This window comes from Aythya marila, assembly GCF_965140915.1.
Source record: "Aythya marila genome assembly, chromosome: 18".
NCBI classification, from domain to species: Eukaryota; Metazoa; Chordata; class Aves; order Anseriformes; family Anatidae; genus Aythya; species Aythya marila.
Genome location: NC_139059.1, coordinates 9,025,028 through 9,043,881, shown reverse-complemented (window position 1 = coordinate 9,043,881; position 18,854 = coordinate 9,025,028). Strand labels below are relative to the sequence as shown.

The following is an 18,854-nucleotide window of genomic DNA, read 5'->3' as shown; positions in this document are numbered from 1 at the left end:
AGCGAACAGGTTGGATGTTCCCTATAAGTAATTTCCATCTGGCCATCCTCCTGCTGTCTGGAGATAAGAGAATAGCTCTCTAAGCAGCAGGCGTTGCAGGCTGCATTGTACCTGCTGTACATGCCTGTGGCTCAACACTCAAACTGCAAAACTGGCAGCCAACATCCTGTGGCTGCTGAAAGTTGATCTCTGCTTTACAGTTCAGTGTTTACATCTTTCTGTGTCCTGTGCTGACACTTCTGAAGAGCAGCAAAGCAGTTATCTTTCAGCACAATAAATTACGCCGTCTCTTGGCTAGCCACTCCTTGGGAAACTGGGATATTATCTTCCTTGGTGATTATGCAAACCCTTTCTGCTAAAGAGAGAATATACTTAGGTCTATGGTGGTTGTTTTTTTTTGTGTTATTTTTTTCACCTCTGTTTTCCTGGACTTAAGAATTGCTTATAAATTCACGATCTTCTGCAGGTTTCTATCTGATCTCACCATCAGAGTTTGAGAGGTTTTCTCTTTCTACCAAATGGTTAGTGGAGCCCCGGTGCATTGTGGACGTGCCAGAAGTTTCAAGCAACAATCATGTGCACACCAGGTCTGGCATGGAGAATGCTGCAAGAAAATCCAGGTAAAATCTGTAAGACTCATGCGCACTGACTATGTCTGAGTATTGGAATCTGCTTCTGCCCTGTAGCTGATATAAACAAGGCTCTGGTATGAGCTCTTGTAGTTTGTCTCCCTTTCCAAGCTGTTAGAAGTCTTTTGGTTACAACATTCCTAGGTGGATAGGCATGAGGAAGTGCAACCTTCTCCCTGATGGTTTTTCTACTTGCAGTCCACAGCAGTCAAGCACTGGAATTGGTGTCCCCAAGCTAGAGTCATAAAGTGTAAGCTCTGGCTTGCTTTACTTGTTTCCCGGTGATGTCTCTGACACACAGTGACTCTTGCACACTTTGGGGGCTGTCTGTTGCTGAAGAGGATGAACTCTTTATCTCAAAGGGGAAGATCCGATGTTTCTCTACTCAGAAGCTCAGCAAATAACAGATTTGATACTCATGGAAGTCGTATAGTTTTTTTTTCCCCAAAAGATCAGAGAGGTTCTCTGGTGCCCACAGATTTCTTTCTCACCAAGATGTGCTGAAGCCCTTACTACATACTTGCTCAGCAGGCTGTTTAGTTAGCATGCAGGGGAGTTTCTTGATGCCAGGAGTATTGATGAGTTCTTTGCATCCTCTGCCTCAGTGTTTGTTTTTCTGTCACCTTTTCTTTTCTAGGGGATCAGGAAGGAGTTCAAGTGACTATGGAGAAGATGGTAAGCACAAATGATTGTCCTTAATATAGCCTGCTGACAGGTAAACCCTTCATCTCCTATTGCTACAGCTGGTATTTTCTACATTAGAAAGGGGAGAGCAAAGAGGGACATGTGGGGAACACTGCGACACAGCAGTTGCTAGCTCTAAGGTAGGTTGCATGTGACAAAATTGCCTGGGAGGATAGAGTGCAGCTTTTGCTGGAAGAGGCTATGGGAAGGTGAAGTCTGAAATTACAGACTATACCTTTTGCTAGCTGAACTTGTCTTGCTGATTAAAAACAACTCCATCTGTGAGAGGCTTTAAGGATTAGTTGTGAAGCGTTCAGTAAAGTCAACAGGTACTTAAGAGAAAAATAATTCAGTTCTGTTTTGGGTTTCCACAAGTGCATGTTTCATGAGAAGTGGAAATACTGTTAGATAAGTGTTCTTCTACTTTTTTTTTTTTAGAAAGAAAATCTGGGAGGCTAATGGAACATGCCTTACTCAATGATGAAAGTGAGTGAAGTCTTGCTTCTGACAGGGCACCTTTCTGGGTGGGGAAAAAAAAGAAGGTTGCTGGGAATTTTGTGTGTTCCAGCACTCAATTCCAATGGATCTGCAATTACAGCAGACTGGTAGAAATACTGGGTTTTTCATGAATCAGTAGAAGTGAGGGGTTGGTCATGCCCTAAGGCTGGGGTTGTTCCACATAGCTGCATTTACCACAGTGATAAGAGAAGTTTACTTTCCAGTAGGACTTGTGTAAAATGACAGCTGGAACAGACTGTTCCTTTTGGTTCTCTGGTACGCTGGGACTGGCAATGCTTCCTCTGGCAAATGACTGCTTCAGTCCTTTTTGCCAGCCTGTTTTAAAATCTCGTACTATTGAAGAGGGAATGATGTTGTAAGGTCTGCCCTCTGTGGTGGGAGGCAGGTTTTAGAGGCTGGAATGTGCTCGTCTGATGCCTTGAAAGCAGATCTCCGCTGCCTTGGCTCACTGCTTTGTTTAACTCTATGCTTTCCAGAGGTCCTGAAGGAGATCCAGAGTACTCTGGAGGGGGGCAGAGGGTGAGTATCAACTGACTGCTGGTCCTGATGGGTGGGGATGGCAAGGGAGGGCCTTTCTAGTGAAAGCAGGGGGATGTCCACCATGATGCTGGTGTTCCTTGTGCTGGAATCTGATCATGTATGTGTCCCGCAGACTATCGAAGTGAAAATAATGAGAGAGATGCAGGTTCTCTTTCACGTGTTGTCCCTTTACTTTTTTTTTAATGAATAATGCTTTGTCTCTTTCTCTCCGAAAAGCAGGAGAGATCACATTCCCACATCCCAAAGGAACAGGACTCTGAGTATTCGCATACAGGTTTCTATTTGTGTCAACCCGTACTGATCTAAGGGCAGGCCACACGGGCTTAGTTGGCCGAGGATGGGACTTCTGTAGTTTTAATCCTATCTTGACACTGTCACTTGGACGTGTTCAGTATCTCTGCTCCCATTCTGTCTATACAGTAAAGCTCAACTACCACCATGGGTGCGGGGCTTTATCTTATCTCCCTAGAGGACTCATGTTCAGGTGACAGGGGCTACGGAAGTGGAGACAAAGGACTACTATTTGCAACGGATGCAGGAAGCTTGGTGGGATTGGTAACTGCTGGTGTGTAAGGATAGGTGACTGCCTGACATGCTCTGCTCTGCGCACTTCCTCTGGACACTACCTAATCCTGGTCTTCTGTCAGCAGCTGGGAGTGGATGGCACGATCCTGCATTGCGATAATGAACCTTCCCTTGTGTCATTGCAGGAGCTATGCAGAAAGAAATTTGGCAAGAAGTCCATTAGGCCATGGACTAAGTAATGGAGGAGGTAGGTGAGGCTAAAGATGTTTCAGGCCAAGTGAAATAGCCAAAGGAAAGAAAAAGTAGAATGAAAGTTCTTACAAAAATCAGCTTATTTAAAATGGTTTGTGGTAGTGCAGAACTCTGGTCTGAATTTTCAGGCTGGGAATCTGCTGGCTGTATGATGTAGTACCACTGTCCAGCACGTTATGTGCCACACAAGTAAATTTCATGCACCGGTTGTAAAGGAAGAGAGAAGAATCCTTTGAAGGCTCCTTTGTGACTATTAATCTTACCATAAAACTATCCTGAAAGGTAGTCATTTGCTCACAGCAATAATCTGTTGGGACTTTGTAAGTACTCTCAAATATATGGGTGCTTTCACTAAGCAGAACAAGATGCGCAGAATTCTGTGCTTCTGCTTTTTACTCTTTTCCCATTCTCTGTGCTTGAAAAAATGTCTGAATAGTGACCACAGCAATATGCGAGTCTGTATTCGTTCCGAAAACCCATGGGCAGAACATGGGAGTAGAGGGAAGGGAAGGTTATGATGGAGGAAATTGTCTTTCAAAATAAGCCCACATTTAATGTAGGGGTGTGTGTGAAGATATTCCTTGTTAGAGCTTTTGGGCCCAGTGAGAGTTCTTGTAGTTGATGGATTGGTACATGTCAGTGGGCCAAGTTAGCTGTCAAATTCTGTTTTCAAGAATGGCTTTTGCTTTCTTATACTCCACAGCAGATTGACCAGAAACCATCAAGGACTTTCCTGGCATTGCATTGCGTGCCATAACACTACTGATTGGGCAAACCGTCCCTGGGGAGAGGGCATCATTGCTCCTGGCATCGCAGGCTACTGAGCTGCAACTTGCATGCATATGCATGCTTGCCTCTGCCTCCCCTTTTAGTGCCTCATTAGACATCTCCTCTTGGAGCCCGCCTTGCGTTAGGACAGAAGTGGATTGCCAGGTCTGATGCACCACAAGCCTCTGAGTACATCTAACTTTTAAATGTTTGCACATTTCTCTTTTCTACTGGGCTGGGTTTTAAATTATAAATGTTACTGCCTTGGTGCAGGATTTTAATAAACGCACACTGTTACCTCCAACTGGTTTAAAATTATTTTTTGTACAATTTTTAAAAATCATATGCGTATTTCAGTTTTAACAGAAACATTTTAGAAATTTACTTTAAAAAAACAAAACATTAAATAATATATGCTAGATTCCTGTGACTGCTGTATGTGGTATCTGAATGAGTAACTGGTTTTTATTTGTTATGGTACTGTTAACTGGCTTTATGGATTTGAGTAGAATCTATTTTTGTAGACATTCAAATCGGAGGAAAACTAATTGAACTTGATTTTGTTTCAACACTACGTTGCTTTTTTGAAATAAAACTCTGAATTCCCTTTTGTGATCCTTGTCTGCTCTCATATCTATTCTTTCCATCAGCAAAGTTTTTGATACAGGGCAACAGGCTCATAACCACTTACCTCTTGACGAAGGTGGAGCTGTTCTCAGAGCTGCAGAGGCAATGAACACTCCTGTAGATTGTGTCCTCATTAAGCAAGGTGGTTGCTTGGAGAACATGCGCATGGCAAGCAAGTTGGATGTATCACAGTCCTGCAATTCATACATCATGCTGCCAGAAAAGAACACTGCTTCAGATAATAGTCCCTGGAAAGTCATCTGCTAGCTTGTCCTGAAGTAACTTGGATGATAATGGCACAGAAAGGGAGGAAAAGTTGATCTGGCAACATTTCTGTACTAGGCAGCTATTGGATTATGAATTGAAGCTGGTGAAACTCCACATAGGACTGGTTTATTAAACTTTAAAATTTTGGTACAGGAACACTAGTTTGCTCCTTTGTTCCTGACCTAATGCTACTTTCCTCTTTTTGAGCTAAGAAAGAGAACAGAGTATTTCCTGTAACTTGCTTGTAGCACAATGTAAATCAGTGAGAAAGAAGGCTAAATCCTCCTAGACTGTGTGCTGAGCTGTTGTCCTTGGCATGCTTTGGAAACCTGTCTCTGGAAGCCCTCTTTAGACCGTTTTTATCTTCTTGAGCAAGGCAGAGTGATCATTTATTTTCTAGAGTGCTAAAGTGGCACTTCCCATCCTGCAGGAGAATATGGCTGTAGAGTTTCTATTGTTCAGGTGAGGTTTCATCTGCTCTTCCTTCTAGGAGTACTGGTATCTCCTTTGAGACCTAATTTAGACCTATATTTCAATAAGGTTTTAGAGAGCCTACCATCTGACTCGGAAACTAGTTTGTCAGACCCCACCATTTCCTTATTTCTGCTAGCTTCATTATTTCCTTGTCTCTGTTGCTGCAGGATTGAGGCTAACAGAAAGGTGGCCTGCTGTTTTCCACTTCTTGTGCCAGATGTTGATGCTGCAAATTCATAGGAAGTTATGATTTAATCAGCAGTGTCTGAGCTGGTGTGATCATGTGCACGGCCCTGGTTGCACCCAGCTGCTCCTTTCTGCTCCTCACAGATGGTCTGATTCCAATGCCTTCTCTGAGTATTTCATTTGTTGGCAGGCTTGGGGAAAGTGACATGGCAGCACTGCTCAGAAAAGTCAAAGCAGTTCATAATGTCTCCCCTTTCTTGCCCATATTGCTTGAAAAATTCAATAAGTCCCCTATTGGACAAGTCACAATTCATACCCCTTAGTGAATTTGTTTTTTAAAATAAAACAAACTTTACATATCTGAGCTTCTCGTTATTTTCTTGTAAGCACAAGCCAGTCTACTAATGGGATTGCAGCTAAGGTAAACAGGAGTAGGTTAGGTTGTGTGCTGCAGTATGGGACATTCTTACTAGCAATGCTTATGTGAAAACTACAGCTGGAGGATTCACTGGAATAAGCTGCTTGGCTTATTGTTGTGAGCGAGGCATTAAGAATCCTATATTAGAACTGCCATGCCTAAATTCAGGAGAAAGAAAAGGAGCAAAGCAGGAGGAAGACTGGAATTCATATGGTGTGTCTTCAATTGTATTCTGAGTTGAGGAGAGGGTGGAAAGTGTCATGTGATGTTCAGAATTAGACTGGATTATTTTGTGCTGTCAGAAAACCCCAACCAAGTAAAATCAATGACAGGATGGGTTGTTCACGAAGGATGCACTCTTGAATCTTGAAGCAGATTGTGAATGTAATAGGGGGGAAAAAAAAATCCCTCTTGAATCTCTCCCCTTCAGGAATTGCCTTCTGAGTCTTGCTGTTACCATTAGTCTGCCTGTCAGCTGACAGTAGTAATAATAGCTCATTTCTGATCAGAGGTTTCAGCTGCTGCCAAACTCTTTGAGTTTTGTGCCTACCTCTAAGTTTCACTTGAACTGCTTGTCTGGGATCCCTGTTAGCAGCTTGCTGTCTCCAAGAGCTAATGCTTAATGCTTGGAAGCACTCAGAGGGCTCATTGGCCCTTATTAACTTTACTGCCAGTCAGGCTTTGGCAGTGCTCTCACCCTCTTGTGCGCCATGCAGTCTTTGGGATCTGGCATCGTATAGTGCCCCTTCACTGCAGGAGCTGAGCTGCTGTTAACAGTGGCTGCCAGTGCTTGAAAAAATTCCTTCTTATAGCTGTGCTGGCAGCATGTCCCCTAGCCCCTGCAGACCTGTTTCTCTGCAGAGGGGGAAGTCTTGTATGCACAACTAAAGAACAGTCCAGATTTTCCACATCTCAGTACAGGTATTTGTATGTGATATGGGATGCTGCTTTATAGTAGCCTGAGTTTCAGGTCATACGCTTCCTTGTAATGTTAACTCTTTCATAGGGTTGCATATTTAGTGCCCAAATTTTCTGGTTCTAGAAAATCTTGGCAAGAGGCTCATTTTCATTAGTAAAACAGACTTCTTCAGATATTTAGCAACTGAATCTTTGCTGTGTTTGTCTAACAATTAAATAAAAAGTGCTTTTCCTTCCAGTATTATGTCCCTTCTCGTTGTAGTCATAAGGCCTAAGGCAGGCATGGTTAGTGAGAAAATGAAGTTTTTTACAGCTTAATTGGTCTGTTTCTTTGAATGTATGGTTTGTAACTATTGCAGCTAGAATAAATGCATACATACCCCATTGGTTGCCTAAATTCAGCTTGCAGGGGATACCCTTGGCTACATCGCCTCATGGATTGGGATGTTGTTAAGAGCAGGATTGTGATCTAATGTTGAATTGGCATGGGTGAAGAATGAGACAGTGTTTAGTGTGGAAATGTTCTTCTTGGAAGTCCAACAGCCCTTCCTAAGAGCACATTTGACTTGGTGATCTCTCTCAAGAAAAGGCTGAGATTGTGTTGCAACTGTAGCTGATTCACTGAGGTTTACCTCAGTGGGAGGACTATGGATCCTTCAATAGCTGTCACAAGTTGTTGGTCACAGAAAACAGACAGCTGCAAGCCCACGTGATGGGATTATTTCCACATAGTTTATCAACCTCCTTAGTCATGATGGCTGTGGGGAGCTTGACAAGCTTTCCACATATAAGAGGACCAACAAATTCTTGTGCTGTAACAGGAGGATAGCCCTTGAGATCATCCTACTGTTGATTAATTTATGTCCAAACGATTGTTTGGGTGTAGAAATGGTCCCTCTCAAGCACAGTGATTTTGTAAGTGCCTTGGGTAGTAGTTTCTGGCTGAGGAAAGGCCTTTCCTTTCCTTTGTGCTGCGCCTGTGGAGATGGGCAGGCTGCAAAGGCCTGGCTTTCTCGGGTGGCAGCTGCAAATTCCACAATAATACTAAATGATTGTGGGTAGAGAAGATTGTTTTCCCACCCCTAACTAGTTTACCCTGTACTTAATCTTCCCCACAGCATGGGAAGTAAGTTACTGAAGTAAACGCTTTTCTCAGTGTGCGTGGTTGCCTTCCACTAACTGACTGAGTAACGCTGCCTAGGCTTAAGTCTCAGTAAAAAGCTGAGGCCCTCAGCAGGGGGCTACATTTCTTCCCTTTAAGCTGGATGCTCTGCAGCCTCCGGAGAGGTGAGTCTTCATTATTTTTGATGTTCTTCTGTCACGACGGCTTCCTAGAGCTGAAGGGCCGAGCCTCCCTTCCCACAGCTGCTTACAGGGTCCCTGCCCTCTCCTGCCGCTTTGCAGGAGCGACAATTTCGGCTCGGGTGCTACCCACCCCATTCCCAGTCGCCCTCCCTGGCGACCCAGAGGCTTCCTCGGTCTCCTCAGAGCGGGACCCGGCATTTTCCAGCCTTTTTGCCCGGCGGGGGGCGGCAGAGGGCGCTGCTGCTCGGCACCGCCATGGCGGCTGCTGTGAGGCGGCCGTGCCCGCGCGCATGGAGGCCCCAGCACCGCCGTCTAGAGGTAGGCAGTTAAAACATTTCTCTTGTGATAACCGAGTAACGGCTGCGGAAGGCCAGAGAAGCCCTAGGATGCACCGTTGTCCCCTAGAAAGTGAGGCTAAAAAGTGTCCCGGGTGAGTGGTTCCTCCAGTTGAATGCCTGCTGTGCATGGTAGAAACGCACAAAATACCGTGCCTCCCTGCTGCTTCACCCTCGAGCTGGGCTTCGGTGTCCAGCAGAGGGTTAGTGATGTTGTTTCTCTTGCTGCTTCTGGAGCAACTTCTGTTTCACCACCTAAAATAAGACTAAAAGCCATGAAGCAGTGCGTGTGGGAGGTGGGTGAAATCCAAGCGAGTGGTCTCTTCCACTGAGGGAAGTCAAACCCTGAAAGGTCTATCAGGGACTCCAGAGGCACTAGTTTTCTTGTAATGAAACAAGACTCTGTAAACCAAGTCCTTATTTTCCTCATGTGTCTCAAGATAATTTTCTAAATGTTTACTGAATGGTGGGGATGGCAGGAAGAGAGCTGTCCGAAGCACAACAAAGGCTCTTTGCGCTTATGGCCTGTTTCAGGTGAGAGGAAATTAGCCAAGAAGGTACTTTAATTATCACACTACACACCTTTTCCTCAACTAAATAAGTAAAATGTGCTGCTCTCCAGCACTTTTGGCATAACTTTTGTGTGCAGAGCTAAGTTATGTTTAAAGACGCCTTTTTGGTGAGGGTTAGTCTTCAAGGTGAATGGTCCTGAGCACATGCTGGCAGCAGCTGGGGACAGTTCCCCTAGCTAGGAGGGACCCATCTCTTCTCTAGGAGAGCCCAGCCTGTGTTTCATCCTCAGAAGATACAGCTCTCATTTCCTCCTGTAAGCTTCTGTGGCAAATGAGTCTGCGTCCTCTGTGCTTATTCCAAAAGAGTCTTTGAATGTTGTTCGTTTGTTTGAAGTCAGTCTCCTGTTTTCTGCTTGTGCTTAGGGCATTGACTTCAAAAAGAGATGCTTGGATTCTGCTCACACTCTCCTCAAAGGGAACTTAGTTTTATCAGATTGCTGTGCTGAGCTCTTGAAAAACAGGCTGAGCTCTTAAACATATCTTCTACACAAGGACATCTCTTAGCTGCTGAATGCCATCTCAAAGTCAGATGTTACAGGTCTTGATGGAGGTAAGAGTCCAAGGAAGAGTACAAGGAATACATGAGTTCAAGTAAAGGTTTAGTGTTGCGTTGGGAGAACTGGATAGCTTAGGTGGGTGGTATATTGAGTTGAAAGCAGTTTAAGTTATTGCTGAGGGAGCTTTATGCCGAAATCCGAGGATTATTGGATGTGGAAGTGTCTGTTCTTTTAGTCACGCTTGAATTTGGTGGAAGTATTCTTAAAGGGTCGGTTGTTTTACAGACATATACATTCTGCTGTTCTCATTCTAACTAACACAGATAAGAGCAGATAAAATGCAGGTTTGTAAGTAAAGGTGGTATGATAGTCCCCAGCTGGGTATCTGTTCAGACCTGGTGATATTTTCCTGTACTTTCATTACAGGAAGACATTTTGAATGCTAATGAACAGTAACAAAGACTTTAAAAAAAATCCATTTCAAGGAAATTCAGTTATGTCAAGTTAGGCCCATGAGGCTCATTTTCTGGAGGAAAAAAAAAAAAAAAAAGCGCCTTGTGTTAACCACATATTATAGAAATAACCTTTAACAGGCTAGCTTCATAGACTTGCTGGGACCTCCACATGAACCCCTGCAGGTAGCAATGCTTCAGACCTAAAGGCTCAGAAAGCATAACAAGGAATCTTTACTAAAAACAACTGGAAGTCACAGTGGCTGGACTCTCAGTTGAGCAACATTCAGGTTTTACCATAGCTAAACCCAGCTGTTTTCAGGACGAGTGGGACATAAGAATTTCAAAGGGAAATGGTATCATGTCATCTCTCTGAAGTGCATTGCATTTTCAAAGACTCCAAGCTTGGGTTGAATGTAAACGGCTCCTAGCCCCTTTCAGCTCTGTTTAATGATGCTGCACAAGCAGATTCCTACATACTGTTCTTTGTGCCCATTCAGCTGTTACCTAGAGGTTTGTTTGTTTCGTTCGTTCAACCATTAAAATTACCCTGCTTGAGGGTAGGGTCTGCATCTGGTAAACATTTTTAGTGCATAAGAAAAATGCTGATGTCTCAGTAGTTCGCATCACAGTCATAAAGGAATGTATCAGACCTCTGTGTGCCTCGTTAGTTGATGACATTGGAGGCAGGTGCCATTAACACTGGTAGATTTTCTTTGACAAGAAGCAGCAGATAGTAGCTGCAATCTTTTATTTCGTAAGGCTAAACATATGCTGCTGTTCAGCAGGTTAGCTTGCTCACTGATGTGCTTGTCTCAGGATTGCTTACGAAGAGAAAAGGAGCTTTCCATTAGAATGTATAATGTATGGAAATGACTCAAGTTTCATTTTTAGAGTGGTATCTGTTAAGATATATTTATTACTTATGAAGACGTCCTGGGCATGTGGAGAGACTTTACCTCTTGTAAAATCAACAGGAATCTATTTACAGGTTAAAGCAACAAAATATTTACGGTAGAAAAAGACATGTCTGCCAAATCTTCTTCCTCCATCATTAGGTAGACTATTGTACCAACATGACCACCAGAACTGGTGCAAGGGAAACAACTGAGGAATGCAGGTGAGACTAGAAGGAAGGAGCAGCCCCTTTCAGATGACAGTCATAAAGTCAGTTTAGCTGTAACATGAAACCTCACCTCTATCTGCTTGATTCCTTCTACCTTTATCTCTGCAAGCTTATTAGCTTCTGCTGGGGATTCTCAAATACCTGGGTGTAATCGCTTCAGTCTGGACAATCTTAACTTTTCCACTTTGATCTTTTGATTTATACTTCAGGGGCTCTGCTGCCTTCTGCAGAGAAGTCATTTCTCATAGGAGAACAGGGCCTGGGGGCAGCCACAGCTGTAGCCCACACAGTGGGGAAACTCTCGCATTTGTCTATAATTGGACTGAAAACCAGGTCAAATCCAGGGGATTTCACCAACTCAGACGAGTTCTGTATCAAATCCATGGTTCCCAGACGTACAGAAAAGGGAAGGGGGAACAAGGATGGTGTTTTGTTTGAGGCCACCCAGGCACTTTAGCGTGCCAAGTAAAAAGAAGGTATGAGGGATGCTCAAGTGGTGGCATTCTTTAGTTACACTCTAACTAGCACAGGACGCAACACTAGCAAAGATTTAGTAGAATGCCAGGTGGGCCTGTTCGCTTGTATCTAATCATGCCATGGTTCCCAGTGCTCTTGTTACTTTACGAGTTCATCAGTTACCTGTTCGGGTTATGAAACCAGCAAGATAAAAATTAGAGATTTGCCTGACCGCGCATCATCACTTTGCTCTTTTTAGGCAACAGCAACAGAGTTAGATGAAGGGATGAAAAGGAGGAAGCTTGAGCTGGGTCTTGGCTGAGTCTTTTGGCTCAGACCCGTATGAAGTCCAGTGGGGTGTAATACCATCTGTACAGGGTGTCAGTCTGTCGTTTTGGCTGACCTTTGGGCAGAGGCCATGGGATGTTGGCTTCCAGTGCAAGGGGATCATCCAGCCTCACGGAATGGCAGACAATAGGGCAACAAAGCGCTCCTGAAATATTCAAGGAGGCTGTTTTCAAACGTGTGTAACTTAATTGTTCTGGTTTCTCCTTGCAGTCATGAATACTTTATTTGTCTTCCTCAGGTTACTGCCAGGGAAGAGGACCTTGGAGACCTAGCTCATCTTAAAATAGCTGGAGGAAGGGGTCAGAGGTCTTATGAGTTTGAAGCAAAGAGAGGACAGGAATTCTCTTTCACTAGCCTGAGGTATAGGCTCAAGTGAGGATGTTTCCCCTCAATATGAGGAAGAACATAACATGGAAGAAATGGCATAGATAACTTATATGAATGCAATGAAAGTTAGGAATATTTTTAACCTGCAATTACAGGACATGGAGCTATAGGGTCCTGACTGGATCATCATGTCTGCTTGCTACAGAATGAAACCATATCAAGTCCCTACCTCTACATTTATTAAGCTTCATCTTAAAAGTTGTTAGGCACAGCACTGGCCATCCCCCTTTCCCAGACTACCACTAGACAAACAAGGTTGCTATGAACCTATGCAAAGTGTCATTTTTTTCTAATCAATCATGATTCGTTTCTAGTCATCTATTCATGTGATTTAGCCTTTAAAAAAAATAATCATTGACTTTCTTAGCTCTTTACTACAATGGCACGAATACTTTTTTGTTGTTGTTGATTTAAGAAGAATTTACACTGAAAAAGTGGCTCTGATGTGTTTTCTCTCTTTAATAGCATTTTAAAAACAGCAGCGGCCAAATGCTAGATGAAAGTACCTGATGTTTTCTGTACATAAAGGAATCATTAGGAAAATGGGAGAGCCTTGTATTCTCTTACAGAATGAAGCCTCTTTTAAAGCCTTCTGTTCCTTCCTTGTATCTGCTGCTGGATTCCCTGGTTAAAGCTGTTTCTCCAAGGTAAAAAGGCTTTTAAGTCAGAGGAGCTAGCCAGCTGGAAATGCCCCTCAGTACTGGTATCCTGGGGCAGCACAGAGCAGGCAAAGGCAGTGCACTTCCAGCTCCTCCAGCCCATCATTGTCTTGCCAAGCCTGTGTGTCCAGATGGAAATGGGCAGAGGGGAAGAAGGGAAGTGCAACTGGGAAGGTGCAAGGAAGGTTTTAGTTCCAAAGATGACTTAGTTGTCATTGCATGTCCCAAACAGTGAAGGCACTGTGCATTAGGGTAGGTTTATCAGTACTCCTGCTCTTGTCTGAAGTGGATCTGTCTTGTCATTGAAGGAACTTGAACCAAACTGATAAATCCATGGCCGTGGTGGGCACTGAACCCAAGTCTCAGGCCATGAACTCCACTGTCCAGTCTGCTCAGTGGTCTGAGGATGAAATCTGGAAATGTCTCATTTTCCTGTTGCTTACCTCTCCCTCCCTTAAAAGACAGGAAAAAACAGCCAGCATCTTGCTAGGAGCACTTTAGCAGGCAAACATGGTGTTTAGTCTGTGCAGAGAACTCAGGTTAGAGGTGCTGAGGCAGATAGGCCTGAGACTAAGTGAAGGTGGAGAGGGAATATTTGCACAGAAACAATTTAGCCTCTCTCATCTCAGTGTAACTCAAAGCAGATGATACTCTGATAAGGAAGCTGACTCGATCAGTACTTTCTTCTCAGCCATCCTCAGGCAAAACCCAGTCATAACGTCTGAGACTTCTGACAAATCAAAGAAATCAAAGAAACACAGAGGGCTCTGGGTCTGGCTTGAGTATGCAGAGCCTTGAAGAAGTTCCAGCTGATAATGACACAGTTTGATAGAGCCATGGTTTGTTAGAGTTCACAGGATCTGGGAAGGCCTGGATTTTTCCAGAGAAGTTCCCCCTACCCTGACACACGCACAAGCATTAGAAGGTTAGAGCTAAGAGCCCCTGGGGCTTTTTTTTTTTTCCTCCCAAGATTGGATAAGGAATTCGTGACTCAGATTACATCAGTCATTCTGGTCTTTGAAAAAGGAATCTCTCTTCTCTGCAGAGAGGGACAGCATAAGTTGCTAACAATGAATGAAAGGTGATGAAATAGGGAACTAACCTGTGGTTCTACAGCCTCGTTCTTATGAGCTAAGTAGAAGAGGACCAGCCAGTGGCAGAAAGCTTAGGTAAAGCATGTTTCTTAAATTCTTCAGCTTAGTGCTTAGTTTTTATCTTTGTTTCTTAATGGACAAGCCCTTAAAGCATAGTTCATAAAAGCCAGGGGTTTCTTGAAAGAAATTAGGAAAACAGGTCCCACCCAAACTAATGCTGTTAAGCATCCAAAATCTTATCTTAGCAGCACTAATCACATTTTTTTGTGAGGGTCACTTGTCCTGGTTGCTGACCTCACCTGAGTTTATCTTGTTTAATCTGCACCTTCTCTGGAAAATAGTTCTGGGAGGGATATAGGGTAAAAGGGGACTTTGCCTAGAAGAGTCAGGGCCACCCTCCTGGGAGTTAAATCCTACACTCACCAAGCTGTCAGTTTGTAACCAGGTGACAGAGACTGCATGTGTGGACTGTGTATTTGTCCTTGCTTTGTTTTCTGCTTTTTTGAGGAAGAATAACTGGGAAGGGGAAAAGCATTACTGAATTAGAAGCAATTTTGCATGGACCAGTCACCTGCTGCCCGCTCCTGCTGGTAGCAACCTTGCCCTGTTTGCAAAAGCTGCATTTAAAGGGGAGCATGGCTCTGTTCGGAAAATCAAATTGAACAGAAATTTAGTCTCTGCTTGATTTGGACAGAGAGTCAGGCATAATGAGGACACAGTGCCAGTTTTGCTGTCTTCTCAGGGCTGGCTGAAAGCTGCTTTCTGTTGTCAGCAGACAGCTTGGTGCTGGCGAGGCAAAGAGGACAGAGGCTACCTGTGCTATCCAGGCTTGGCTTCCTGAAATAAAACTCCAGGGATGCAGAAGGGACCAGTGATTTAATTTTCAGCAGCGCAAGCTCTTATTTAGACTCTATTCACTGTGCCTTGTGTGGTAGCCTCCTGGGTGATAGCAGACATTTTCTGGTATTGGAATTGACCTCTCTTTTCAGTCTCTGGAGATGTTCCCTTGTGATCCTCCGTCTGAGCCTGGTCCCTGCCTGGGTGAAATCCCTCCCCTTCTTACCCAAACTCTGCTAACCAGCTGGTGACACTGCTGGTTGAAAAGTTCAAAGGTGCCATGAAAAAGCTTGAATTATTAATGCCACTTTCCTTCCATATGCAACAATCATTTGTTGTTTGGGCACAGCCCAGCCAGAACTGATGTGAGACTCCACAGCTGGGCAGGCTTGCAAGGACACGGGAACAGACTGCATGGAAGCAAGGCAGAAGAGAAGGAGCGTGTTAGCATGTACGTGAATATGTCCTGTGATATGTGGTGCTGAGCAGCTTGCTGGAATCAGGACGGACCGTGTAGGTATGTTGAGAAATTTACTGTGCAGAGTAAGAAGGGGCTTGAGCTATTTGTACAGTTGAATAAAAATAAAAGCTGCCAAGACTAAATCCCAAGCATTTCCCTGTATTTTTCCTCTCTATGAGTTCAGAGAAACCAGTCTGAAGTGCTGTGTTTAGGGAAGATGAGACTCGTTTCTCCACTGTTCTTAAAATAATAGCATGAGATACCTGCTCTTCTTTCTGTCTGTAGGTTCATGCTGTATTTCTTAATGGCATTGAGATTCTCCTTTCTCTGATGTAAAATGTTTTTATTTCTCTAAAAAGGAAGAATAAAATGGAATTTTTCTTTTTCCTGTAGTGATTTAGATGGAGTTACTATAGCGAGGTGAACTGAAAAACTGATGAGCAGAATCTTTCACCTGCTTCAGTGTGTCCAGGAGGCAGATGGTCCAGGGCAGTTAATGAAAGCAGGGCTGATGTCAAAGGAATTGTTTATGTAAGTAATATTTATCTTACCATCCCCAGTAATAACAGTGGTATTACAAAACAGCTCTAAAATCCGGGCTCAGAAGAACTGTGAACCTTCACGCTCTAACCCAGATTCAGTGTCCGGGGTCCTGTCTTTAAAGTGAATCCAGCTGAATTCCTGTGCCTAAATTCCCTACACATTTGGGTAACGTGCTTGATCTTTCTCATCATCCAAGTATTGCAGCATTTTTATTTTGTGGAGGGCTTTAGCTTTCCAGACACATGACTATCTAGCAGTAACACACATAAAAACAACTATTTTTTTTTTTTTTTTTTCCCCTGTTGCATTAGGCATTGCAGAGAAACAGTATCCATTTTAAACCCTCAGAAGGACAACACTGACAACTATTCCCTACTGAGGATTTAGGGTCTAATTCAGCTCCCATTAATCTCAGTGACAAAAGTTCTATAGCAGGATTTAGAGATCTAGGCCACTAGTACCGGTGTATTAAGCATGGGGGAAGAAATCAGATGACTAGAGACCTGCGTGTTAGACTACACTTTAAAGAGAGGAATAAAAGAAGAGGATTTGATGTTAGGAGACAACTCCACACTATGCAACAGACATGGCCAGGAAGTTATGAGTAGTATCAACTCTAGACCAAAGTAAAAAAGCAAGTTTAGAGGGAATATTAAAGACACTGACTGCTGTCTCTTTAGCCAGGTGAGAGAGAATGCTGCAGTGCTGTTTGCATGACCTGCTTTGCCCTGATGTTGAGGATCCCTTACCTGCGTGTAACAATGCTTTCTGAGCAGCAGCTTTTTGCTCAACATGGGAGTTGCAACTGGGGAAGGAGGAAACACTGATTTTCCAGTTGTGGAGGATCGTTCTGCCATGCAGAAAAGCACAATATGGGTAGTATGCATCTGCAATAAAACCACAGGCTTTATATACACCTAGTATGCTCTTGTAGAGCTCTTTTGGGCTTGCAGCACGTGTGTAGTAACCAGCAAGGCTTTGCTTTTCATGATGGGAAGAAAGCAAGTATAGCTAATCCTCCCAACTCAGTCCCATTTATCAGAAATTGCCTACCATCTCCTGTGTGCCTTTGCCATCCCCATTGCTTTTGGGCACTGCTGTCAAAGTTTGTACACTGCATCCATGCTTACTGAGATGCAAGGTTTGGAGCTGTGAGACAAGTAAATATGTTGCCAGCATCCCATAATAGTCCCACATCTGACCGAAGGCTTCCTGTATTTGTTTTTTGATAACTAAATTAACGTTTCAGAGTTAGGATGAAGGCGGGAATTACTAACAAAATTGTGTCTGCTTGGTCCTCTGCTACCTACTGAGAGAAATCATGAAGATACAGTGGGTGGAAGCTTCTCTTCTGCCTGTGGAGTTGGCTGGAAAAAGAAAAAAATAGGAGAAAAGGGAGAGAAGAGTTTCCAATAGAAAGAGGGGAGAGAACAAAATATATAATGGAGTTTGCCTGTGTGCTGCTTTCTTCCTTGCACATCATTGACTAATGTCATCTCAAAGTTAGTTACAAATATCCCTTACAGGAGGCTTTTTACGTTTTCTTTCTGGAAAGATGTTGCAGACTGTCAGGTTTCCTTGCTATATTTTTTTTTTCCTTTGTCCTATTCTCTTGCTCCATTCCCCTTCCAGTTTTCATTTCCCTGGCCCCTCATTTCCTTTTAGTTGTGCCCTTACTGTTTTCCAGGATTGCCTTGGAGCGTTTAGTGACAATCAGAAGTAGGTTCTGCCATTAGCACCTCATTCAGACAAATGAACTGGAGTCTGGAACCCAACCATATCTGGTCTGTCTGAAGCAGCAAGAGGTTGACTCATACAGGAGCTGTATAACTGGAAAGGATAAAAGTGATTTTCCAACAGACTGAAAGATTGGGACTAATCCTTTGGGCATTTTTACATCCTTTATTTCCTGCCTGTGTGATTAGAGGAAAGACAAAGAGATAAGTAATGCTGATTAACACCTAGAATACTGAACATTTCCTAGACTGCCGCTCATAGCAGTGGACTTAAGAGGAGCTGTGTGGAGATGCTACTACATAATGGAGTATCATTTGCTTCTGACTTCTAACTCAGTTTAGCCAGATCCTCGAAGACATGAATGCTTGTTCATGGAACGCAGAGAAAAAGAAAATAAAAGATGGGGTCTTGCAACTCTGCAGACATGAACTGGGTCTGTATTAGGAGTTTTATTTGGCATATACTTGTTTGCCAGGGTTCATCTAGGTGTTTTTTCAGTACAGTTATGTTTCAACAAAAATCCTGGTGTAGAATCAGTTATACTTATTTCAAAATCCTATTCCTGCAGACCCTATCCTAAATAAAAGCAATTTTATGCCAGTGGATATCAAAGTGTGGACTTGCACTACAAAGATAACCTACTGAGTTTCAGCTGCCTCTTCCTGCAACAATTAGCACTTTACCTGTTTGGATTTTTATTGTTATCATCTAGTCTCTTATATTTGTTTTTCTACCACTTTATTTCTTCTTTTCCTTTCTCATTTCTCATTAATTCACAGATTTATTTAGCCTTTTGTCCAGCTAGATTTCAGCAGAGCTGTTCAGGGACAAACAGATTTGCTATGACAGTTGGTTTCCTCATAAAAATGTTATCTGGGCTCAGCTATGGGTTCATGACAGGTCAAGTCTTCAGCATGATCTATTCAACAATGTCCTTCTCTTCTGCTGCAGAAGATTTAAAAGGTTATCCTGTGGAAAACTGAATACTGGTTAATACTATTTTAATACTGTTTATTTATCATTACCATATATATTTAAATTTACCAGGCACTCACTTGTTTAAGAGGCAAGTGTTCAAATAAAAGCGGGAAGAATAACAAACGAACACATTAAAATGAGGCTTATATTTTTGCATCATTTCTAGTACTTATGCATTAGCTCAGCTTGTAGATGCTAGTACTGCAGTATCAAGTCATCTTGTACAGTTTGACATAGATTTGATGTTTTGTTTTTAAATGA

The 18,854-nt window shown here is 43.2% G+C and overlaps 1 protein-coding gene across 4 annotated transcripts in view; it reads left to right on the top strand.

Moving 5' to 3' along the window:
• The window catches only part of LLGL2 (LLGL scribble cell polarity complex component 2), a gene marked incomplete at its 3' end in the record, with an annotated part of 34,691 nt that extends 30,159 nt beyond the window's left edge, over positions 1-4,532 (top strand). For 3 of the 4 annotated variants that reach the window (XM_082774964.1, XM_082774962.1, XM_082774963.1), the window contains exons 21-26: positions 467-620; positions 1,267-1,304; positions 1,752-1,799; positions 2,309-2,351; positions 3,083-3,144; positions 3,853-4,532. In XM_082774964.1, the coding sequence (XP_082631090.1) occupies positions 467-620; positions 1,267-1,304; positions 1,752-1,799; positions 2,309-2,351; positions 3,083-3,144; positions 3,853-3,860 (353 nt within the window). Of the gene's footprint in view, positions 1-466; positions 621-1,266; positions 1,305-1,751; positions 1,800-2,308; positions 2,352-2,591; positions 2,647-3,082; positions 3,145-3,852 lie in introns of those variants that run through there. The other variant, XM_082774965.1, reaches the window with a different exon arrangement.
• Positions 4,533-18,854: the final 14,322 nt, after the last annotated feature.